The sequence below is a fragment of the Mobula birostris genome, chromosome 21 (genome assembly GCF_030028105.1).
Source record: "Mobula birostris isolate sMobBir1 chromosome 21, sMobBir1.hap1, whole genome shotgun sequence".
Classification (NCBI taxonomy): domain Eukaryota; kingdom Metazoa; phylum Chordata; class Chondrichthyes; order Myliobatiformes; family Myliobatidae; genus Mobula; species Mobula birostris.
The window spans coordinates 56,371,625-56,397,166 of NC_092390.1; the positions used below are offsets into that span (position 1 = coordinate 56,371,625).

The 25,542-nt window shown below is 42.5% G+C and overlaps 1 protein-coding gene across 1 annotated transcript in view; it reads right to left on the reverse strand.

Annotated features, from left to right (window-relative positions):
- Positions 1-25,542, reverse strand: part of LOC140185813 (G protein-coupled receptor kinase 5-like) — a 331,545-nt gene that overhangs the window by 111,149 nt on the left and 194,854 nt on the right. The window contains exon 4 of the mRNA XM_072239529.1: positions 22,719-22,796. Coding sequence (XP_072095630.1) covers positions 22,719-22,796 — 78 coding nt within the window. The remainder of the gene's footprint in view (positions 1-22,718; positions 22,797-25,542) is intronic.

Genomic DNA, 25,542 nt, shown 5'->3' on the forward strand with positions numbered 1-25,542 from the left:
GGAGGGGGGAGCAGATGGTGGAGCACAGAATTGGAAACCTGAGGGAGACTTGCAGAGATGTGGTAGGCGGAAGGCTACAGAAGTTAGGACTAAGGAAAATGGACAAGAGGTGTTTTTTTTTGACGACACTAGACTGAAGCTTGATTCATTTGTCCTCTCTGCAGGTATCTTTCATTCTCCAGCCCTAAGGAATGTGCTTTTATGATTAACAGTGACACCTCTCTTCCATGAATCATTCTTCAAACACCTCCGGCTGGCTTTCATTTGATTTCCTATATGATTGTAATTTAGGTGAAAATTATCTGCGCAATCGCCTCATCCTTCATGACCTCTATAAAACCATTCTCTAGCGTTAATTAGGCTTTCTGAAGATATCCATTCTGTGCTATTGTTGCTACCCAAAAAAATCACTCCCTGTGAGGGCCATTATGCTTGTAATCTGACAGTAAGTGCTATCTTCACCTGATCAATTAATCAAGTTTCCAGGTGAGCTTATTCAAAAACAACTGTTCAACAAATAATTGGTTACCTTTCAGCATAGTATTCTTCAGCATAGGTTAAAGAAAGCTGTAAAAGCAAAAGAGTTGTTGTCATAGTGTCTTCAATTCCTCTAATGTAAACTGGGACCTTCTTACTGCAAGAGTTTTAAATGGGACAGAATTTGTTAGGTGCATCCAGGAGGGTTTCTTAACTCAATATGTAAATAGTCCAACAAGAGGAGGGGCTGTTGTTGAGCGTTGAGTAATGGCCAAGTGACTGATCTTTCAGTGTGTGAGTGGCAAGGGAACAGTTAAGTTTTTAGATAGCTGTAGATAAGGAGAAGTACGGATCTTGCGGGAGCATATTAAATGGGAGCAGGGCAAGTTACAAGAGCATTTGGCAGGAATGAGAGAGGGTTAATTGGGGACAGCTGTTTTTCAGCAAGTCCACATCCAATGTGTGGAGGGTGTTTGAAGGCCAGCTGCACAGAGTACAGGACAGGTAGGTTCCAGTCAGAAGGAAGGACAAGAATGGGTAAGAGATCTTGGATGTCAAGAGAGGTGATGATTTAGTCAAGAAGTAAAAGGAAATGTATGTAAAGCTTTGGAAGCCAAAATCTAACAGAGCCCTCGATGATTATAAAGAACCCAGAAAAGAACTCATGAAGGGAATTAGGAAAGCCAGGAGGGAACATGAAAAGTCCTTGACAAGCGGGATTAAAGAGAATCTCAAGGCATCCTGTACATACATCAAGAGCAAGAGGATAACTAGGGAGAGGGTAGGACCACACAAGTATAAAGAGGGGGACATGTGCTTGGATGCAGAGGATGTGGATGAGGTCCCTAATGAGTATCTTACATCAGTACTCACCAAGGAGAAGTACTGAATAGGGAGTCAATGCCGAGCATATTCATATGTTAGGTCATTTCAAGGAGGAGGTAGTGTTGGGACTTTTGAAGAGCATTAAGGTGAATAAGTCCCCAGGGCTTGACAGACTATACCCCAGGTCACTGAGAGAGGCAAGAGAAGGCATTTCTGGAGCCTTGACCAATACCTTTGTGTTCCCTCGATGTCCCAGAGGACTGTCAAGTAGCTAATGCTGTTCCATTATTCCAGAAGGCAATCAGTGCTAATCTTGGAAGCTATAGACAGTGAGTCTCACATCAGTGATGAGGAAGTTACTGGAAAGAATTCTTAGGGATAGGAGTTATGGGCATTTGAAAAATCATGGACTATGGAGGGAGAACCAGCATGGGTTTATGTAGGGCAAGTCATATCCTACTAAATTGATTGAGTTTTTTGATGAAATGATGAGGCTGATTGATGAAGGTAGAGCTGAGAATGTTGTCTATATGGATTTTAATAAGACATATGATGAGGTCCCTCAGGAGAGGCTCATCCAGAAGATTGAGATGCATGGGATCAATGGTGAATTGGTCGTTTGGATTCAGAACTGGCTTGCCCATAGGAGACAGAGTATAGTGACTGAAAGGACTTATTCTGGCTGGAGGTCTGTGATTAATGGTGTTCCACAGGGATCTGTACCAGTATCTCTGCTGATTGTGTTGTAGATAATTGAAAACGTAGATGGGCGGTTTGGTAAGTTTGCAAATGATTCAAGGATTGTTGGTGTTATGGATAGTGTAGATGACTGCCAGATATGTGGATCGCTGGGGTATCTTCTAGGGAAGGTGTGAGCTGTAGAAAAAGGATGGGTTACTCCTGAACCTAAGGGGGACCAATATCCTCATGGGCAGATTTGTTGGAGCTGTTGGGGTGGGTTTAAGTTTATTTGGCAGGAGCATGGGAACCGGAGTGATAGGGCTGAAGATGGGGCTGTTGGTGTACAAGGAGGTGCAGTGTGTGAAGATAGGTAAAATTGCAGTCAGTGGGATGAGTTGCAGTGTAACATGGGGAAAATCAAAAAGGGTGATGGATGCAGGATTGAAGGTTTTATATTTGTATGCATACAGTATACAGAAAAAAGTAGATGATCTTGTGGCACAGTTAGAGACTGGCAGGTATGACGTTGTGCAAAGCTTTTAAAAACCAACAAAAATCTACTAAAAATGCCATAAGGAGGGAAAATATGAAATATGAAGGTAAGCTAGCCAGCAATATCAAAGATGCTATCAATGCTATCAAGAGTTGAACTGCTGAAAAATGATGCTGGAGAGGTAGTAATAAGGGACAAGGAAGTAATGGATGAACTATGTAAGTATTTTGCATCTATCTTCACTGTGGAAGACACTAGCAGTATGCCAGAAATTCAAGAGTGTCAGAGGGCAGAATTGAGTACTAGGGAGAAGGCGCTTGGGAAGCTGAAAGTTTTGAAGGTACATAGATAAGTCACCTGGGCCAGAGGGACTACACCCTGGTGTTACGAAAGAGGTAACAGGAAAATTGCAAATGTTCCTCCACTCTCCCAGAAGGGAGGAAGCAGAAGAAGAAGGGAAATTATAGGTGTTGGGATCATTTCTTTTACATTATATGTTAATGATTTGGATGACAGAATTGATGCCTTTGTGGTCAAGTTTGCAGATAGTAGGTGAAGGTTAGATAGTATTGAAGAAGCACTGAATCTGCAGAAGGATTTAGTCAGATTAGTAGAATGGGCTAAGAAGTGGCAGATGGAATACAGTGTCAGGAAGTTTATGGTCATGCACTTTGGTAGGAGGAATAAAAGTGTAGACTATTTTCTAAATGAGAGAAAATTAAAAAATCTGAGCTCCAAAGGGACTTGGGAGTTATCGTCCTGGATTCCCTAAAGGTTACCTTGCAGGTTTAGTCAGTTGTGAGGAAGGCAAAGGATACAATGGGTTGTAGATCAGTTGCAGTTATGGGCAGAGAAATGGCAGGTGGAATTTTTTCAGGCCAAAACTGGAGTGTTGCATCTGGCAGGTTAAGTGTAGAGATCCCTCTACTTATCAGTATTGATAAGTAGAGGGATCTTGGGGTCTGTCCTGTGGGGAGGCGTGCCTTCTACTGATTGTCAATAGTTGCTTTGTCATGATTGGTTAGTTTAGATACTGCAGCTGCTTTTCCCATTGGTTAACTGCTTGGTGTCCAGTTTCAAATATCTTGTGTTTATAGAGTGCATATATGGAAGGTTCGTGTTCTCGTTCTCTCTCTCTCCCTCTCTCTCTCCCTCCCTCCCTCCCTCTCTCCATCTATCTATCTATCTATCTCCCCCCCCCCCCACCCCCGTTTAAGGCAAGTGGTGCATATAGCCATTGGGATTGCATGCTCTGTGCGTGCTTTTAACTAAATATGTTTGATGAATACTCAACTCTGTAGTGTCTGTAATTTGGGGAACATGAATGTTTGGTCAAATTTTTACTGTTTGTAAATAAATGATTAATATATCTATTCAAAGTCAATGCTTTCTGTCTCACTTGTCAGGCTTGCAAACCTGATTCAACATTATAGGGTCCAAGTTCATAGCTAATTGAAAATGGCTATAGAGGTTGATGGGGGTGTTAGGAAGGCATATGGCATGTTTCCCTTTATTAGTCAAGGCATTGAGTTCAAAACCCAGGAAGTTATGATGCAGCTTTATAAAACTCTAGTTAGGCCACATCTGGAGTACTGCATACAGTTCTGGTTGCCCCATACAGGAAGGATGTCAAGGCTTTGAAAAGGGTGCAGAAGACGTTTAGCAGGATGCTGGCTGGCTGGATTAGAGAGCATGTGCTATCATGAGAGGCTGGACACACTTGGGTTGTTTCCTCTGTAGAGACAGAGGCTGAGGGGAGATCTGATAGGGGTTTGTAAGATAATGAACAGCACAGACACAGTAGACAGGTAGTAACACTTTCCCAGAGTTGAACTGTCTAATATCTGAGGGCACGCATTTAAGGCGAGAGGGGGTAATTTCAAAGCAGATGTGAGGAGCAATTCTTTTTTGTACAGAGAGTGGTGGGGACTGGGATGTGCTGTCCGGGGTGGTGGTAGAGGCAAAATTATTAGGGGCTTTTAAGAGAGTTTTAGAGAGGCATATGAATGTGAGGAAAGTGGAAGGATAAGAACATGATGTAGGCAGAAGAGATTACTTTATTCAGCCATTTGATTATTAATCTAATTGGTCTGGCACAACACTATGGGCCAAAGGACCTGTTCCTGGGTTGTACTGTTCTATGTTCCATTCTCCAACTGCATTGCCATGACAACATGTCACCACACACTGATGCTGGAATTTGCACATTGTTCAATATTGAAAATGTATGGCTGCCGCCATAAGGTGAGTTTACTTGCAACAGGAAATGATAGAATGATATCCTGGAGTCCATAAAACCATACGAGATAGAAACAGAATTAGGACATTCGGCTCCGCTGTTCCATCATTGCTGGTTTATTAGTGGTATTGTTTATAAATTCCTCCAACAGGACCACAACCTTATCGTGGTTTGGCGACTTGAGTGCCTCAGTGACCCAGTGAGCGATGTTGGGTAGAGTCAGGGTTTTATGCTTTGGGTCTTGATAAGGTCACCCTTGTCAAACAAGTTAAGGGCAAAGGCCAGACTAAGAGTGGTCCACCAGCTCTCCAGGTTCGGGGGTTCAGCTCAGGGCTAACTGGTCAAACAAAGTTTGTTACAGAAACAGCAATGAAGTATCCTTCTACATCCGTGTGCGATAGTGTCCCCAATACTCCACCTGGGACTTGCATGGCTGGTAGTGGTGAAAACTGAGAGGAAGCTATTGGCATGCTGAAGGAAGCCCTGAACGCTACCAAGACCAAAGGCCAAGGACAGATAGAGATGGAAGACTTTCATTGCTGTTCTGAACACCAGCAGGTTTAACAAGCAGCAAGTACAGTACTATGCAAAAGTCATAGGTACATACTGTGTGTATACAGTAGCCAGGGTGCCTAAGACTTGCACAGTACTGTAATAATTCTATGTATTGCACTGTACTGCTGCAAAAAAAAAAAAAATTCATGACATATGCAAGTGATGATAAACCTGATTCTGATATGGGTCTCCATTGTGGACTGAGAGTGGGAAGGGGGCAGGGAGAGGGGAATCATGGTTGGGAAAAAGGGAGAGGTGAGGGAGCAGGAAGCACCAGAGAGACATTCTGTAATGATCAATAAACCTATTGCTTGGAATCAAATGACCTTGGCTGGTGTCTCAGGGCTGGTGTGTCTGTATCTGCCTCATCTCCCTCATCCTGGCACTCCTTTTCTACCATTTGCCCCCTGCCCCCCATGGCACTCCACCCTCGCCATTCTCAACATCCTATGCTCCTGCTAGATTTACAAACATACTCTCTGCTCCACAGCGACAAGTGCAGTACTGTGCAAAAGCCTTAGGCACCCTGGCTATAAGATTTTTGCACAGTACCATAGGTTTATAAATGAGTGTAGTGTATCAGGCATTGGATGTAATTAAACACATGGTTAAAATTGAGGTGCTCAATTTCAAAAAGAGTGAACAGGGGTGTCTTTCATAAGCTTGAAGTGGGAAGACAGATATGAACATGCCTGCTGATGAGTTCCTGTTGTGAATAGCCTGAAAGGTACGTATATGTAGAGTAGTAGTCCATGAAAGACCATGGGGAGAGCAAGGTTATGGGAAACGCAATCGTACACTTGAGAGTTCAGATACAAGGAAACTCCATTTAAGAAAAAAAACACATTCTAAGAAGACTTGGCATAGATTAACGGGATTAGAATAGATACATACAAACAGAGAGGAAAGACCAGGTGGAAAGTGGAAGCATTCAAGTAATTGTGGGAGTTAAGAATAAATGACTAACAAAGCCACTGCTACTGAGAAATCCATGAGGGCAAGCTGGGACAGTGAGAGAGGGAAAAGAATAAAAGATAGCTGGAAGTTGAAGAAAAATTAACCCTACTCTCAAGATGAGAAGGAAGCAAGGACTGGCGTCATAATGACCTCAATTAAAGATTCAAAGTACGTTTTATTCTCAAAGTATGTATACTTTGAATAGAACGCCCAAGGTTTCATTCTCCTGCAGTCAGACATGAATCAAAGAAACACCATGGAATACGAGAAAATCTGCAGCTGCTGGAAATCCATGTAATACACACAAGATGCTGGAGGAATTCAGCAGGCCAGGCAGCATCTATGGAAAAGAGTAAATAGTCAACTTGTAGGGCCAAGACCCTACATCAAGTCTCAACATGGAACCCGCAGAAGAAAACATGAAACACCCAAAGTGCAAAAAGAAGAACAAAATGTGCAAATGGCAAAAAGCAAGCGAACAACACAGAGAATTTATAACGTCAGACTGGTAGTGTTCAGTTTAGTTCACCGCTCCATTAGCCAATGCAGGTCACAGACATTCTTCACTGAAGATCCCCAGTCTGCATTGATTGCCCTGGTCAAACTATTCAAAAACAGCAAAGGAAGAGTAACCAGAATCCAGGAGCACACGCAACATGAACCTCAAAACAAGTCCATAGCCTCGCCGATTAATCCTGGCAATGTGGATCCCAAGACTCTTGCACTTTCCTCCGATAGCAACTAGCAAGAGGGAGAGGAAGACGGGTCAAACGCAAGCAGACAGCACTAAACTCCCACCTATCCTCCACTCCTGTCCTTGTTGACTTAAACCTTGCTCGACGCCTCAATCAGAGAGAATCAATGGAGTTGATCATGGACTTGCACCCTCGATGTCTCAATGAGAGAAGCAATAGAGTCCATCATGGGCTTGCACCTCGACACCTCAATCGGACAGAAACAATGGAGTCAATCACAGGCTCACACCCTCGACACCTCAATCGGAGAGAAACAACGGAGTCGATCATGTGCTCTTGCCCTCAATGCCACAATGGGAGAGGAGTAACAGAGTTATTGTGGGCTTGCACCTCGACGCGTCAATCAGAAAGAAACAATGGAGTCGATCACGGGCTCGCACCTCGACACCTCAATCAGGGAGAAGCAACGGATCGATCATGACCTCCCACCAATCTCCGGGCTACCAGGCCTTCAGGCGGCACACTCTGAATGAAAACCCTCTCAGCACCGAGGTTACTTAACTGTCCACTTATTAGATAGTCCTGCTATTCAACCCTCATCTTTAAACAGGAGATGCAGCAACACCAACAGCAAGCGAAGTATACTGAGAGGTTTCTGAGCCTGTCGCACTCAGATCTCAATCACAGCTTCCCACACCGAAGTGTGGAAAGAAGTCCAGAATCTGTATCAACCTGTCTGCAATGCAGCTCTCGTGGCAGACGACAGCTGTTGGGACCGGCAGCTTGTTTTGTATCTGGCTTGTAAATTTACATAATGATGCACAAACACGCATTCCTACAAGCCAACATGCCACATTTTGTTGGCACAGTCGTGACTGCCAGCCCCAAGTTAGCTGGCTGTGATATTTTTACTGGGTTGAGCGCTGGAGGGAGAGACATCCATGACTGTACATTTTGAAGCACTATAAGAATTGTTCATTTGAAGTCTCTCCCGCTTAATAATCAAGCAATTTCATAGAAAGATTTGGCCTGAAGATAACCATCCTTTTTGGCAACTGTGTAATGCTGCCACAAGCTGAAAATGAAAACAACTGCCTGTTTGATACCAGACAGAATTAAAAAATTACTATCATCTTATGACATCTGAGAGGAGCAAACAGAAAGATGTTACATATCCATGAGTAATGACACCAGACTACTCCACATACTTGATCACAATTATTAATATAAAACGCTGATGGTGCTCTTCCTCCACCAGATGATAAAATATATTTTTTATCATGTGAAAGTGATCAGTGAAACACTAGTTGGCATGACTGATTATAAAGTGGTGTGGGTGCAAACAGCCCTTGAATGAACCAAATACCAGGTGTGAGTGTGGGGAGACCACTTGGAGCTGACACAAACAGCTTTTTACTAACAACACCAGAGTTCCAGATTTCGTTTGGTCCTGGACTGAATGGAACATATTTATTGCTGACAAAACTATTTCCTATTAAGGCATTCAAACTTATACTGATAACTCTGCGTTAACAACATCTAAACCATGGAGATACTTTGATACATGGGGTTCATCAAGTTACTGGGTCAACGTGGAAATTTATCTACAGGCACAGCTCCAGTTTAAGCTCTAAAAACTATTTGCCAGATGTACAAATTTGAGATCAATTTCAGACTATGATATTGTTTCTAGATAACTAAAACTGTTTAAAGCAGTTCTAACCCCACTTTCAATTCTGTGAAGAAGTGAAAACAAGTAACATTTTTGGAGAACAGGTGAAAATGTTGAAGTGTCACTCTAGTTCCAACATTTCCAAGAATGTGAATCCAATCAGCAAATTTAAATCTAAAATTCCAATCACTCATTGTAGCCTTCTTTATATCTTCCCTTCTGTAACATAACTTGACTCGGGTTTACATGGGCCTTACATACTTGTGATGGTATCATCAGCACCACATTTGATAGCACTTTATCTCCATGAGTTCTTCTGCTCATTGCTGGCTTTATCTTACTACTTGCTGAGCATTATCAAACTTAAGTCCACTCATCATTCTGCTGTCAATCCTTTTCGAGCTTCAAACTAAAATCAATCATTCAAAATACCCGATGAAGATATTTAAATGTCTCCGCTTCTGCATGACTAATTTTAGCTGTAGGCTTCCCAGTCCTGGACCTTCTTCCCTCGGGCTCCAGCCGTGCACATCTCCCACTCTCTTTAACCCAGCATTGGAATGGTCTCTATTCAACTGTTCCACACCCTGCAATCTCCTTCCTAAACCCTCATCATCAATCAGTTCCTTCAAAGCGCACCTCTGGGATCATATTTTGGGAACATATTTCAGAAAATAAAGTATTTTAATTAATTTTGGTTCAGAAGACCAGGAGAAGTATGCTATGAATCATGCTGAACTGATTAAAATAGTGAGTTATATATGTTTATATTCATTCCATCAGTGTAAATGTCACTGGTTGTGCTAGCGTTTGTTGTCCATGCCTTGTTGCTCCTGAATTGAGGACAGTCAACTACATCGGCAATCTGAAGCTGCATAAAGGCCGGATTGTTTAGGGGTACGAGAGTCCCTTCTTTGAAGCACAGTGAACTGGATGGGTTTTGTTTTTACAAGCCAACTATTCTTTGTTAATTTTGGTGCTAGCTTTTATGCCCAATTAATTTCAAATTCTCCAGCTGTTGTGATAGGTTTCAAATGTGCAGCAAGCATTCTGGCATCTGGAAAGTTGTCTTAACCACTATGCCATCACACCCCTGGGGAACAATTTCTGAGGGTTGAGATCAGCAAAGGATTTGTGACTACCATTCAGATATTTCTGTCTTCCATGCTGACATGTTTACATACTATATTACTGCTTCTAGGAGTTCAAGTTCAAGTTTAATTGCCGTTCAACCAAAGTCACGTAGATAGTGAAATGAAACAGTATTTCTCCGGGACCAAGGTGCAAAACACAGAAAAACAATCACACACAGCACAATGTACTTGTAGTTATAATACCACATACAGTCACAGAAATAACTTCAGCACAAGTCCCTGCGTGGTATGGCCTGAAGATTAATCGTACATGGGATGTTAGTTTACAGCCATTATCAATACTCTTCAGAGGTTGTCTGCCTGGCGTCAGTGGTTGCAAAATCAGGACGCGATATGCACCGGCTGCTCATACGACCATCCCCCATCTGCTCCCGTGGCTTCCTGTGACTCATACAGGGGGAGAGGGGTGCTAAGCAGGTGCTACACCTTGCCCAAGGGTGACCTGCAGGCCATCGGAGGGAAGGAACACCTTACACCTCCTTTGGTAGAGATGTATCTCCACCCTGCCACCCACATGGAGGGAGATATACTGTGTAAAAACCATTAGGTTCTTTACTATAGCTTGAGAGAGTAGAACTATGGGCATGGTCCCAGACTGGTGTTTACAACTGAGATGTGAGCAAAATTCCTCACTTGGAATTTGCTGGGCTGTGGTGCTCAGAAGCTCAGTCCTATAACTGAAAATCTTTTCAGCTCCAAGGTCTTCAAGTGACATGGAGACAGGCAGGAGCATGGATTTAAGATGCAGGATCAAGTTCATTTTATTGAACTGAATTGATCTTATTACTTACTTCCTTCATATACATGAGGAGTAAAAAGCTTTACGTTACGTCTCCGTTCAAATGTGCAATTTATAGTAATTTATAATAAATATTATGTAAAATCGGACAGTCAATATAACATTGAAATACAGTTGTGTCAGCATGGGTTAATCAGTCTGATGGTCTAGTGGAAGAAGCTGTCCTGGAGCCTGTTGGTCCTGGCTTCTATGCTGCCATACCATTTCCCAGATGGTAGCAGCTGGAACAGTTTGTGTTTGGGGTGACTCAGGTCCCCAATGATCCTTCGGGCCCTTTTTTACACACCTGTCCTTGTAAATGTTCTGAATAGTGGGAGCTCACATTTTCAGATGCGCTGGGCTGTCCACACCACTCTCTGCAGAGTCCTGTGATTGATGGAAGTACAGTTCCCACACCAGGCAGTGATGCAGCCAGACAGGATGCTCTCAGTTGTGCCCCTATGGAAAGTTCTTAGGATTTGGGGGCCCATACCAAACTTATTCAACTGTCTGAGGTGAAAGAGGCACTGTTGTGCCTTTTTCACTACACAGCCGGGTTTTACAGACCATGTAAGATCCTCGGTGATGTTTATGCCGAGGAACTTAAAGTTGTTCACCCTGTCAACCCCAGATCCATTGCTGTTGATAGGGGTTAGCCTGTCTCCATTCCTCCTTTAGTCCACAACCAGCTCCTTTGTTTTGGGGACATTGAACCGTATACCCCTGTATGTAGTCGAATGAAACAACATTCCTCCAGACCAGGGTGCTCAAGTTCAAGTTCAGTTTATTGTCATATAACCGTACACATGCATACCACCAAACGAAACAATGTTCCTCCAGACCAAGGTGTACAACACGGTACATATCACTCACACATGTAACTCATAAATTAATATTAACACTGGTAAATTAACAAAGAATAAGGTGCATTTACGATACAAGTTAAAGAACAAATGGTATAATGCTGCTGGCGCTTCATGGGTGATGAGACCTGGGTGGTGACAGTTTCACAGCCTGGGGAAAGAAGCCATTTCCCATCCTAACTGTTCTTGTTCTAATGCCATGTTACCTCTTGCCGGATGGTAGGATCAGCTGTGATCTTACTGGACAGCAGAGCAGCTGCTAGGCAGCATGGTAGGGTAGTGGTTAGCACACAATGCTTTATAGGACCAGTGACCTGGATTCAATTCCCGCCGATGCCTGAAAGTAGTTTGTACATTCTCCCCGTGACTGTGTGGGTTTTCTCCGGGCGCTCCCGTTTCCTCCCACTGTCTAAAAACGTTCTGGTTGCTAAGTTTAATTGGTCGTTGTAAATTGTCCTGTGATTAGGCGAGGGTTAAATCAAGGGTTGCTGGTTAGCACGGCTCAAGGGGCCAGATGCGCCTATTCCACACTGCGTCTCAGACAAGAAAGAAAAGTCCTCTTCTTTTTACATCAGCTCTGCTGTGTGATAAAGACAATTAATCTAATTGTGTAAGTTTTCGCTCTCATTTATTGGCTAACGTAATGGTACTCCTGAACTTTGCAGATGGTGTATCGTAAATGTATTGGTCAGAAATTCTAGTTTTAAGTTTTTCCAAAGGGATCCATCTGGGTTAGGACATAACGTGCAGACATGAAAGAATTTCTAATTAGAAAACTACACGTCACCTAAGCAAATTCACTAATGGCATCTATGGATTTTAAATGCAGGCTGCTATTCAGTACAGAACTTTAGCAAAAATGATGCGCGATCTCTCTGTTGCAACGGAAAAAGCTTACCGTACAGATGGGAGAGAGATGGAAGGTAGAGCAATGAGAAGAAACAAGGAAAAAAAAGTGGAATAGCACTTTCAAAAATTATGGGGAGAATCCAGTTAGCCTACAGTGAAATAATTAGTACCAGTATACCTACAAAGAGATATTCAAAAACAATGGCTCAAAATGTTTATACACAAGATAGACCGGGTATGGGGTGGGGCTTGCCAGTTTGAAGCAAGGTCCCCAGGCAGTGATATTCTGTTGATGGCAGTTTAATAGACTTTACACTGGTGCATTCACAAAAATGCCTTTGCCCCACAATCCCTCACCTTTACAGATAGTGAAGACTATCATGGAAAGAGTTCAGGGGTTGGGCAGGGTGAGGAGAACGCTTGGAAAGGCGAAATACTGAGATGACCAGGCAGTAGGTGGGCAAAATTGATCAGGAAGTATTTAGGTCTAGGTTGGTGAGACAATCCTGGGCATGAGAGATTCTGCAGGTGCTGGAAATCTTGAGCAAAACACAGAAAATACTGGTGGAACTCACTACATCAGGCAGCATCTACAGAAGGGAATAAATAGTCGATGTTTTGGGATGAAACCCTTCATCGGGACTGGAAAGGAAAGGGACCAAAGCTTGTCCTGATGAAGGGTTTCAGCCTGAAAAATCAACTGTTTATTCCTCTCCACAGATGCTGCCTGATTTGCTGAGCTCTTCCAGCAGTTTGTCTGTTTTGGTGGAACAACTGGAGACTAATTTTGAGCTGAGGTTGGGAGCAGCTCCAGTGGATAGTGATGAGAGGCGAGCAGCTGATGTTAACTCTGTGGTTGAATGCAGCCTTGGTGTGTACAGTGCAGACTGTGTGATCAGTGCAGAAGTGACTATAGAAGCAGTCGCTGCTCCTGACATCCAGAACATGTCCAAGAGCAGAGAATGGATTGGAAGCGACTATTCAGTGTGGACATTAATGGTTATATCTAAAAAATTTTGGAAATAACTTAAAAATTCACTGAAGGACACACACACACACACACACACACACACACACACACTCACACTCATTCACACACACATGCACACACACACACACACACTCACACACACGTGCACACACACACACTCACTCACACACACATACACTCACACACACAGACACACACACACACACACACACACACACACACACACACACACACACACACACTCTCACACACTTCTGTGTAAAACCAAATGCCAAGTCAACCTTCTGCCAACCCAGAGCACACTCAATGCACTGAGAAGTCCAGAAGGAGAAGAGGTGTAAAAACCCAAGTAACACACTCTCAGGATATAGGGGCAACACTTCATATTTTGTCTGGGTAGCCTCCAACCTGATGACATAAATATCAGTTTCTCCTTCCAGTAGTTTTTTTTGTCCCCTTCTCTTTTGATCATCTTCTATTCCCCACTCTGGCCTCTTACCTCTTCTCCTCACCTGCCTGTCACCTCCCCCTAGCGCCACTCCCTCTTCCCTTTCTCCTGTGGTCCACACTCCTCTCCTATCAGACTCCTCCTTCCCCAGCTCTTTATCTTTCCTACCCACCTACCTTCGCCTATCACCTTCTAGTTATCCCCTTTCCCCTCCCCCCCACGGTTTTATTCTGGCGTCTTCCCCTTTCCTTTCCAGTCTTGAAGGAGGGTCTTGGTCCGAAATGTCGACTGTTTACTCATTTCCACAGATGCTGCCTGACCTGCCGAGTTCCAGCATTTTGTGTGTGTTACATTGGTAACACAGTACAGAGAACGAACACCCACAGAGGTGCTACCCAAAGCTGATACCTGCCCACTTCTGTAGCCATTACAAACCAATCCTTAATCGAGCAGTCGGTGTTGAGCTATATTCCCTGCCTCCCAGGCTAAGCAGAAGGAACAAAAGACATTCCTAAACCAGACAGGTTACACTCTTCAACCCAACAGAATATCATTGGAGAAACAAAGCTGCAAACGATTAGCGCCCTTGGGGGTCGCATAGATATATCAGGCCACTGTATGGGTTAAAACAGTCAGATAAGACAATCCAAGCAACAAAGGACAAGATGCTGACTGGTTTCAGTTTGATGTGTAATCAGATTGGCATTCTATTTACATCTGCCATCGAAGAAGAAACCTATTTCACACTTGAGCAAGTGTTCAAAGCAAGAGGAATTGATTTATTTAGCCCTGCAAATAGCTAAATCAATTATTTATATTAAATTTGAAACTATCATCAAAGCCAGAGCGCAATACCAGACTCTAGGCATTTCTAGAAATACCCCCATTCTGTGCCAGATTTCTATCACAGCTTGCCAAAGCATTGACTCCACGTCACATGGTGCTGGGTAAAACGTACTAAATAAAAAATGTTTGCACATGGCACACTCCAGCTAAAAGCTAAAAATATTTTACCCAGACAGCGGACGAGGTATTGGCAAATACACTGAGAGTTATAAGATTTCATCAGCTTTTGTTGCAAAGGACATTCTGATCACAGACTGCTATTGTAAATGTTGCGATTGAAATCTGCTTTCTCAAGATGGTGACATCAAAGACATAGGTGTGGGCCATTCTGTTGTCTCCTTTGGACTCTCATGTTGAGTAAAGTGCATGCAAGCCAACCACTATGGCAGATGCATTACAAACACGAGGAAGTCTGCAGAGCTGGAAATCCAAGCAACAAACACAAAATGCTGGAGGAGCTCTCACATCTCAAGCACGTGTGGGTATACGATTACTATAAATTACCCCTTGCAAAAGTCACGTAAGAGAGAATAATTTGCAAGAGTATAAGGAAATGGTGGGTGGGTCAGGGGATTGGAACAGATGGGATCACTTGGCTGAGAGCTGGATGTGAGCCTGATAGCCTGAATGGAATCCTTCAGCATCAACTTAAACAATCAAAGCATCAAGTGCATGCTGTTCACCTCAGTGTTGTACTGAGCCCACCAGTGATGAGGTGGAACATTGGAGTCTGGGAATTAGCATGTGAAACTGGAAAGAAATTTCCGCATGTCAACATTGACCACTTTATCCTATCAAATGACTGTTACAAAGGAAATTGCTAGGTCAAAGATGTTTTGAAGTGAGTTCAACAATTGCACAAGAGGAGTCAATACGTGACGTCAATGAGGAGAGGCAAGGTAGGATTCCATTGCCAAATATAGAATGTAGAGGACCCAGCAAATGAATCAATAGGAGCCATATGCAGGCACCTTGCAAAATGAGCAAGATACAGAGTAACACTATTCTATCCACATGTACAATAGCTTCAATTTTTCATTTCATTTCTGATTTGGTTTATGAGTGCCCTATGGTTATTCTTTAGTGAAATCAGGCATTTTGAGTTATTGATTAACAAAGACATTGGACTAACTCATCAACTTATTGAAGTTGTCTGTAATAATAGAGGCATATTCAGAGTTACCAATTACAAGATTCCCGTGCAATCTGCCAAGAAATGTGTTTAGGAACAAAAATTATCCTCGTCACACAATGTTTCACCGGTACTCTGTTACCAAGGCAGTTAACTATTTGGTTGCATCCAGAAGCAATTGACAAAATTGCTGTGCTTTTATTAACCTGGGCTTTATTCCATTAGTCAGTCACATTGGACCATAAGACTATAAGACAGAGGAGCACTAATAGGCTATTTGGCCCATCAAGTTTACTCCATCATGGCAGATTTAATATTCCTCTCAGCACCATTCTCCTGCCTGCTCACCATGACCTTTGATGCCTTACTAATCAAGAACTATCAACCTCTGCCTTAAATGTACCCAATGGCTTAACCTCCACAGCCAATGAATTCCACAGATTCATCACCCTCTGGCTAAAGGGATTCCTCCTCACCTCTGCTCTGAGGAGTAGTCCTTCTATTCTGAGGCTGTGCCCTCTTGTCCTAGACTCCTCCCCTACAGGAAACATCTTCTCCATGTCAACTCTAACTAGGCTTTTCAACATTCAATGGTGATCAATGAGATCTCTCCACCAAACCCCCATACTTAATGTACTATTTTATTACCAGAGCTTAGAACGTTCTGTTTTAACTGATAGAAAACATGGAAGTACTACCAATAGCCTCCGGAAAAGGTAATTTTTCAAAGTACATTAATTATCAAAGTATATATATGTTATACAACCTTGAGATTTTTCTCCTTACAGGCAACCACAAAACAAGAAACCTGAAAGAACCCATTAAAAAAAAGATTAGCAAACACGCAATGCACAGGGAGAGGAAAAAAACATAAATCGTGCAAACAATAAAAGCAAGCAACAGCATTCAGAATGGAATTGAGTCCATAGGTACCTCACTCGCTCCAATAAATTTTGTCAACGATAAATATTTAGAATGCAGAATTTAAATGTTGCCTGCAGGATGGTGCACATAGCTTTTAGGATGCACATGAGGACAGATGATCAATATACTTTGTTAGTGGGTGCACTGTTCAAAACTGGAAGAGTAAAAACGTGGAAATGGAGCAAGAAACAGTGGTGTGTGTGATTACTTAAAGATGTTCAATTTGAAGAATTTCACTCAAGGGGCTGGATACCTAGTTGCAATCATGTGAACAATCCCCTGTATTTAACCAAGCATCTAATGGCCTTGGTAATTGAAGAACAACCAGGCATTATGTTTTGAGAGATCTCTTCTGGTCCTGAATCCTCATTTCACGGCAGAATACAAGATTCACTTCAACTCAGAACTGGAATCAGAATCAGGCTTCATATTACTGGCATATGTCATGAAATTTGTGGTTTTGCAGCAGTAGTACATTACAATACATAATAATAAAGAAACCATAAATTACATTACTTATAAAGAAATAAATTAAGTAGTGCAAAGAGGAAAAAATTGTGAAGTTGTATTTATGGGTTTATTGTCCATTCAGAAATCTGATGGCGGAGGAGGAAGACGCTGTTCCTGAAAAAGTCATTGTGTGTCTTCAGGCTCCTGTACCTCCTCCTTGATGGTAGCAATGAGAAGAGGGCATGTCCTGAGTGATGGGGGTCCTTAATGGTTGATGTTGCCTTTTGAGGCATTGTCTTTTGAAGGTGTCCTCAATGCTGGGGAGGTTAGTGCCCATGATGGAGTTGACTGCATTTACAACTTCCTACGGCTTTTTCCCCATCCATCATCAACCAGGATCCATCATCAAAGATTCCCACCATCCAGGTCATTCTCTCTTCTCACTGCTGCCATCAGGTAGAAGGTACAAGTGTCTCAGGACCCGCATCAAAAGGTTCTGGAACAAACACTACCCCTCAGTGATCAGGCTCTTGAACAAAAGAGGATAACTACACTCATTCTATTTCTGGAGATCCCACAACTGATGTTCTCGCTTTAAAGACCCTTCATCTTGTTCTTTCATACTTGTTATTTATTACTATTTAATTATACTTGCACAGTTTGTAGTTCGTCGATCCTGTTTACATTTACTGTTCTGTAGATTTGCTAAGAATGCCCGCAAGAAAGAGAATCTCAGGGTTGTATGTGGTGACGTGTATGTACTCTAATAATATGTTTTACTTTGAACTTCTCCTGTGCAGTGACCCCTCCATACCAGACGGTGATGCAGCCAGGTATATGGTTGCAGAGTGCTCTCCACAGTACATCTGTAAAGGTTTCTGAGTGTCTATGCTGACACACCGAATCTCCTCAGACTCGTGATGAAATATAGCTGCTGTCATGCCTTCTTTGTAATCGCATCAACATGTTGGGCATGGGATAAATCTTCAGAGATGTTGACACCCAGGAACTGGAGATGGCTCACCCCATTGACCCCTCATTGAGGATTGCTGTGTGTTCCCCCAACTTTCACTTCCTGAAGTCAACAATCAATTCCTTGACCTTACTGATGTTTAATGCAAGGTTGTTGTTGTGACACCATGCAACCAGCTGACATATCTCACTCCTCTATGCCTCTTCATCGCCATCTGGAATTCTGCCAACAATAGTAGTGTTGGAAAGTTTATAGATGATACTTGAGATGTGCCTAGCCAGACCGTCATAGGTGTAGGGAAGGTGGAGCAGTGGGTGAAGCATCCATCCTTGACGTGTGCCAGTGTTGATTGTCACCAAGCAGAAGATGTTATTTCAAGATGTTAAATCAAGCCTTATCATATGTCTACAGACAAACGCATTTAGTCAGCAATGCGTGCTCAATGTTTGAATTTTCAAAGTTTAATTCTTAAAACAAAATACAAAGGTGATATATAAAATAAATTGAAAGCATAAGATCTTCATCTGTGCAAAAGAGTTTTAAAAAGTAAACTTATTAAACCAGACTTTGGGACTTCTTTCACGTTGATTTTTAAAGATTCAAGCCTTATTTGCACATTGAAAATTGAGAACTACAAAGTAAATAAATGTAGTGAATGGCAATTATCTTAGAAAGGGTACAGTTCCTGAAGAATGAATCTTGGAGAGGGTTCACTTTCTTATCTTAGAGAGGGTTCTCTTCCTGAAAAATGAATTCCATTACCACCAATTTGACTTTTAGATGGGAATATCTTAAAACCACATAAAGCAAATCACTGTATATTGTGAATCCACTTCCTTGATTAGAAATATGGTAAATATAGAAGCAAAAACCCAAGAATGTATCTTTATAAGATAGTTATCATGTTTGTCAAAGCATCAATTACTTTGAAGTGCAGTCCCTGCTATAATTTAGCGATACAGCAGTACATTTACCACATGGTCTGCACCAAGGGAGCAGTAGGTTAATTGATTTAAACTCATCTATGAAAGGCAAAGCCACAGCAGGTAACATTTATAAACAGAAGATTAAAAAAGAAAGATCATGCAATAATTAGGCCTAATACATGTAATAAATTGCAATCATACTTCATCCAGTTTATTTTAAATAATACAAACCCTCTCTTAAAAAGTGTATTTTTAAGAATACCATGATATTACAGAATCTATTAATAGATCCAGATGTCAAATAAATTTATAATACCAATCACCTAGAAAATCAATTATACTAATTATCAAAAGCAGAGCATAAAACTTTTATATGAAAGTTAAATCAACTCATTGGTTGAGTTAGATGTTTTATTTATTGTTTAAATACTTCCTTTGGATTAAAAAGAGATAAAGAAAAACGTTTAGCAGAGCAAACAGAAGATTGTTGCCAATTGGGCCTTGTAGATAATGCACTCATATCTAAAGGCTGTGGTGCTGCGGGATGGCTAATTCCTGATTACCTTCTTTAAATACTATTGACCGTGTAGTGGAGGTGCTCCCACGGACACAGACTCAGTTAATTTCGAATGTACTCCAACAACAGAGTGATAGATGGCAAAGACATTTTATTCAAAAAGATTCATACAAGTAACTGACACACATCAACATCAAGGAAACTGTGCACCAATATTGAGCAGCCAATTTGAGGGAGAATGTAAGTTAAAACTATATAGGACCCTGGTCAGACCCCACTTGGAGTACTGTGCTCAGTTCTGGTCACCTCACTACAGAAAGGATGCGGAAACTATAGAAAGGGTGCAGACAAGTTTTACAAGGACGTTGCTTGGATTGGGGAGCATGCCTTATGAAAATAGGTTGAGTGTACTTGGCCTTTTCTCCTTGGAGAGGCGGAGGATGAGAGGTGACCTGATAGAGGTGTATAAGATGATGAGAAGCATTGATTGTGTGGATAGTCAGAGGCTTTTTCCCAGGGCTGAAATGGCTAACATGAGAGGGCACTGTTTTAAGGTGCTTGGAAGTAGGTACAGAGGAGATGTCAGGGATAAGTTTTTTACAAAGAGATTGGTGAGTGCATGGAATGGGCTGCCAGCGACGGTGGTGGAGGTGGATACGATAGGGTCTTTTAAGAGACTTTTGGATAGGTACATGGAGCTTAGAAAAATAGAGAGCTATGGGTAACCCTAGATAATTTCTAAAGTAAGGACACAGCATTGTGGGCCGAAGGGCCTGTATTGTAGGTTTTCTGTGTTTCTATGTTTCTATAAAGGATGAAGAAGATGAGGGGAGAATGAGGAGAGAGGAGGAAGGGGAGAGGAGGGAAGGGAGAGAGAAGGGGAAAGGAGGGGAGGGAAGAGAAGGGGAGGGGGGAGGAGAGAGAAGAGGAGGGGAGAGGAGGAGGGGAGGGGGTGAAAGGAGGGCAGGGGAGGGGTGAGGAGGGAAGAGGAGGGGAGAGAAGTGGAGGGGAGGGGAGGAAAGGAGGAGAGTGGAGGGAAGGAAGGGAGAGGAGGGAAAGGGATGGAAGAGAAGGGGAGAGGAGGGGAGGAGAGAGAAGAGGAGGGGAGAGGAGCAGAGGGGAGGGGAGAGAGGTGGAGGGGAGGGGAGGAAAGGAGGAGAGAGAAGGGAAAGGGAGGTTGGAGGGAAGGGATGGGGAGGGGAGGGGAGGGGAGAGGAGGGAAAGGAAGGGGAGTGGAGGGAAGGAAGGGAGAGGAGGGAACAGGAGGAAAGAGAAGGGGACGGGAGAGAGTATGTGCAGATAAGATGGACAGAATTTAAAAAATGAGAAAGAAGAGTTTTTCTGTAAACTTTCATATCAATGTGAATATAAAATAGTACAGGAGAAAATAAATGTAAAACATTCTGCATATACTGGAGGGAGTCTCACAACATCTTATGTTGTCAAGAAGCAGGAGAGAGAAGGCGAATTGGTTAGATGGTGGACCAATTGAACAGAAAAGGTTTGGACTGAAATATAATGCTGCTGTCAAATTTGAAGTAGAATTCATGTCTAGTACAATACACATTACATTTGAAGTAATGATTTATAATACCTCCTAGAACTCCTTCTAATAAGCACAAAACCAGGTTCTGTTTAGAATTTCTATTGTTGCAGTTTGTTATTTTCTTTCAGATCACACGTAGGTATCTTTTCCTGGTTCCTTAAATAAATGTGCAGAAGGGATGATCTGCATTACACACAAATCCAGAGACTTGCTGAAAGTAATGTTTTTTCAGAAGCTGTTTTTAGGACTACTTATCTTTTTCTCTTTTAATGTGAAAGTACTTCTGTTGAGAATATGCAAGTTTGTTCCAGATTCTCTGGGTACAGACACCAAAGAGCCAAGGAATTTGTCTGAGCTGTCTTCCAATATTTAAATGGCATTTAGCAAACTCCCTTGTGCCCTTTTAAAAAAGGCTGAAAGAAATATATTGCAAGTTTTCTTGGTGCCATTTCCAATGCAGCAGTAACAGACCCCTTCGTGTAATGCAGCACCATTTCTGAAATAGTGGGCACGAGGCCTCCAACTTTCCCTCCCTCCCCCCCCCCCCCGGCTCATTGGGAGCACTTTTCCTCGTGCCTGTGACTTCAGGGTAAACCATCCGATATAATATAATCAGCTCCCTTTCAGCTACTGGGTCGAGTCACCAAGGAATGAGTAAAGCAGGGTGCTAGCTGAGCCCTCCTGGGATGGGAAATGGGAAGTGTCATGGAATCTGCCCAGGCTTCTGAAGAGTATTGCACACAGGACTTTGGCAAAGGGGTGGGTGTATGTAAGGACAATAGCACCCCCCTCCCCGGTCCTCTCTCCTCCCTCTTTGCCTAGAACTTTCATATAATTTAATTAATTAAAATTAAATTTAACAGAGGCTCAAATAGCCTCTGACAACCAAGCCCAGCTCCTTGCTTTTATGTGTGGCTTAGCTACTACGCCCGGCGGAACTGTTTCTACTGACAGGAGAAGCAGCAAAGGTGGGTTACTGGCGCCGTAAAACCAGTCGCTTCAAGTAGTTGGGGCTTAGCAGTTCATCCAGGAGAAGGAAAATTCTGATCTCAAACCTCCACTGCCTTGCGACTGTACCCACTCATGGGGAAGGCTTCGGGAGTAGACCCTGAGAGAAAAATCCAGAGCTGGAGTCCCTAAGGCAGTCTTACACTGAGTTCAAAGCAGACTGGCAACTCCTGAGATGCTGCTGGTGCCAAACTGTATGAGTCTCTGCCGTTCCTTTGGATTCATCAGAAGCATGGAGAGGGGGAGTTTGCTACATGGGCAACAGCTTGCTCTCCGTAGGTACTGCTGAGCTGTGTATCTAGGCAGTGAGGATGCAATATCCACGGTTGACCCTTATGAACAGTGCCTCAAAGTCCCCTCTATGATTCTGGGAAACCCTTTACTCCAACTAAATTCATCTTCCTCGAGTGAGTGCAAATGATTTATTATACAAAGAAAATTCTACAGTTGGCCAGAGAAACAGTAAGCAGCAATGTTGTATGTGGCACATGTCATGGGAGGAAATCGAGAAGCTCCTGAAGATTCTGAGAGTGAGGGTGACCCCAACTTTGTGATTGCCTGTGTTTATTCTCTGCTTACAATGATGTACCCCAGTCTCAGATTATTGGGATAAGAAAGGTCTTGGATTTGGACACACTATTTTCTAAGAGCTCATCTTTGCCTTATCCAAGTGTTTTAAATTTCTATCATAGAATTAGCAATGAGATCTAAGGTCTTACCTCTGGGGTGAGGTATTTACTAATCATTTCTTGCCCTTTCTCTTCACGTTTTTCATCTGGCATGACTTCGTACTCTGCCTGTGAACAAACAAGAATGGGCATTAAATCAAGGGAAGGAATAACTAGCAGAATCTCACCATTTCACAATGCACGCAAACGGTCCCATTGCCAAAAGTTACATTTTAGAATGTAGACCATTGATTATTCTCTGGCCCTTCTCTTTTGTAACTTTTTAAAAGTGCTACAGTATTACATATGAGCTGACATTTCATTAGATCAGAAACTACTATGATCTTCCTAAAGGAGATGCAGTTCTGAATAGAGCATGGAGTGATACAATTAAAGTTAATATTCTCTGTTCCGAAGAGCATCAAAGATGAGTTCAGCACTTTGACTATTTGTAACAAGATAAGGGTCACACAACTGAACTTCTGTTTATTTAGAGGAAGGATCCAATATATTGAGATGTGAATAACGGATCAGGCGGGAGGTTATTCACCCCAAGCTGCGAGCTTAGAACTGAATAAAGGACTAACTGGATATAAAAATGTTTCCTGTAAAAAGGAAAGAAAACATCACAAGCTTCAACATGACAACACTTTTGCTACCCATAAATCATTACTATCAGCACTAAATCTGACCTCCAGGCCCTCTGAGTACAGTTGTGGTGCATTTCCACTTCATTAAAAGTCATACGTCTACCCATGCACTCTACTGATGTCTAATTGACAGCATGGTTTCTACACACCATACATTCCATAGGCTGGTCGCCTACAGTGGGGGTTCCCAACCTGAGATTCATGGATCCCATGCTTAATGGTACTGGTCCATGGCTTAAAAATGGTTCGGAACCCCTGGCCTAAAGGATGAAGCAGACAGTCATACAATTTGGTTATTACCATCAAAAACTAATGGACAGCACATGCCATATCTTCTAATTTTACCAAGATGTATTAATCTTTGAGGAATTACCATAATAATCCTTAATAGTACTGCATTCTACATCATTGAGTATGCAGAGGACTTACTAAACTTAAAGGCTGTTCTTCATAAATGAAAATCTCAGCAGTGCATTGTAGGTGATTATAGATCAGTTCCAACTCAACACACATCAATATTAGCATCCATTAGAATGTTCTGTTTCCACAATTTTAGATTTTTTTTTCCATAAATGGTGAAGTAATTCTTTTCTGTAAAGACTTATATGCTGATCCACAGAGGACATGAGAAGTCATCTATTGTTTTTCCTCAAACTCAATTTCTCTACTTCTAACTTTGATCGGTATCAACAACTACGTCATATAGTTCACTCATTCATTATGTCCCGTGGGCGATCATGGTCTATCCATGTCCGTGATTGCTCTTGGCAAATTTTCTACAGGCGTGGTTTGCCATTATCTTCTTCTGGGCAGTGTCCTTACAAGATGGGTGACCCCAGACATTATCAGTACGAGTCAGAGATTGCCTGCCTGGAGTCAGTGGTTTTCATAACCAGGACTTGTGATACGACCATCCACCATCTGCTCCTGTTGGCTACACGTGACCCTGATTCGGGGGCTAAGCAGGTGCCACACCTTGCCCAAGGGTGACCTGCAGATTAGCAAAGGGAAGGAGCAACTTACACCTCCTTTAGTAGAGGTGTATCTCCACCTTGCCACCCTGGTCATAGAGCATAGAAACAGTGCCTTTGGCGCACTGGTCCATCTGTGTTGTCCAGAGAGCTGATCTCATCTGTCTGGATTTGTCCCTGAGCCCTCTAAACTTCTCCTATTGATGCACAGTACACTTCCAGATAGTTTATAAATGTTGTTCATGTGCCCACCTCAACTACTATTTCTGGCAGCTCATTCCAAATAAGCACCTCACTTTGTGTGAAGAAGCCACGTCTATGTCTCTGTTAAATCTCTCACATCTGATCTTAAACTTATGCCCTCTAGCACCTCCTCCCTGGGGAAAAAAAGACTATGTACTACACGATTCATGACCTTGTTTACCTCTAACAGGTCTCCTCCTCAGACTCCTATGATCCAGGGAATAAAGTCCTAGCCTTTGCGACCTCTTCCCGGGTAAATCAGGTCCCCAAGTCCAGGCAACATCCTGACATTAGGTTAGTAATAGCTTTCCTTTCACAGGGCAGCAAAAACTGTGCAATATTCCAAGTCTGGCCTCACCAATGTTTTATAAAACTGCAACATAACTTCACAACTCCTATATTCACTTCCTGGACTGACAAGGGCCAATGTGCTAAGCTACTTCTTTAGCGCCCAGTCTACCTATGACACTTTCAGTGAAGTACGTACTTGTGATCCTACGTCCCTCTGCTCCATAACACTCCCCAGAGACCCTACCTTTCACCATGGTTCAAACTCCCAAAATGCAATAACCTCGCATTTATCTGAACTGAATTGGAACCTACTTGTAAATCTTCAGCCCACATACCGAACTGATTAAGATACCCTTGCAGTTTTTCATAATCTTCCACACTATGTACGCTACAACCTATTTTAGATTCATACACAAACTCACTACCCACTTGCTTGTACTGTACTGTGCAAAAGCCGAGGCACCCGAGATTTTTTATGTGATTTCAGATGTTATGTCTTCCACAGAGCCCTGACCTGAACATCATCGAGGCTGTCTGGGATTACCTGGAGAGGCAGAAGCAAGCGAGACAGCCAAAGTCTGCAGAAGAACCATGGCAAAGTCTCCAAGTGTTAGCAACAACTTACCGGTCAATTTTCTGATAAAACTACATGACAGTGCACCTAAAAGGATTATTGCCATTTTAAAGGCAAAGGCTGGTCAAAGCAAATATTGATTTGCT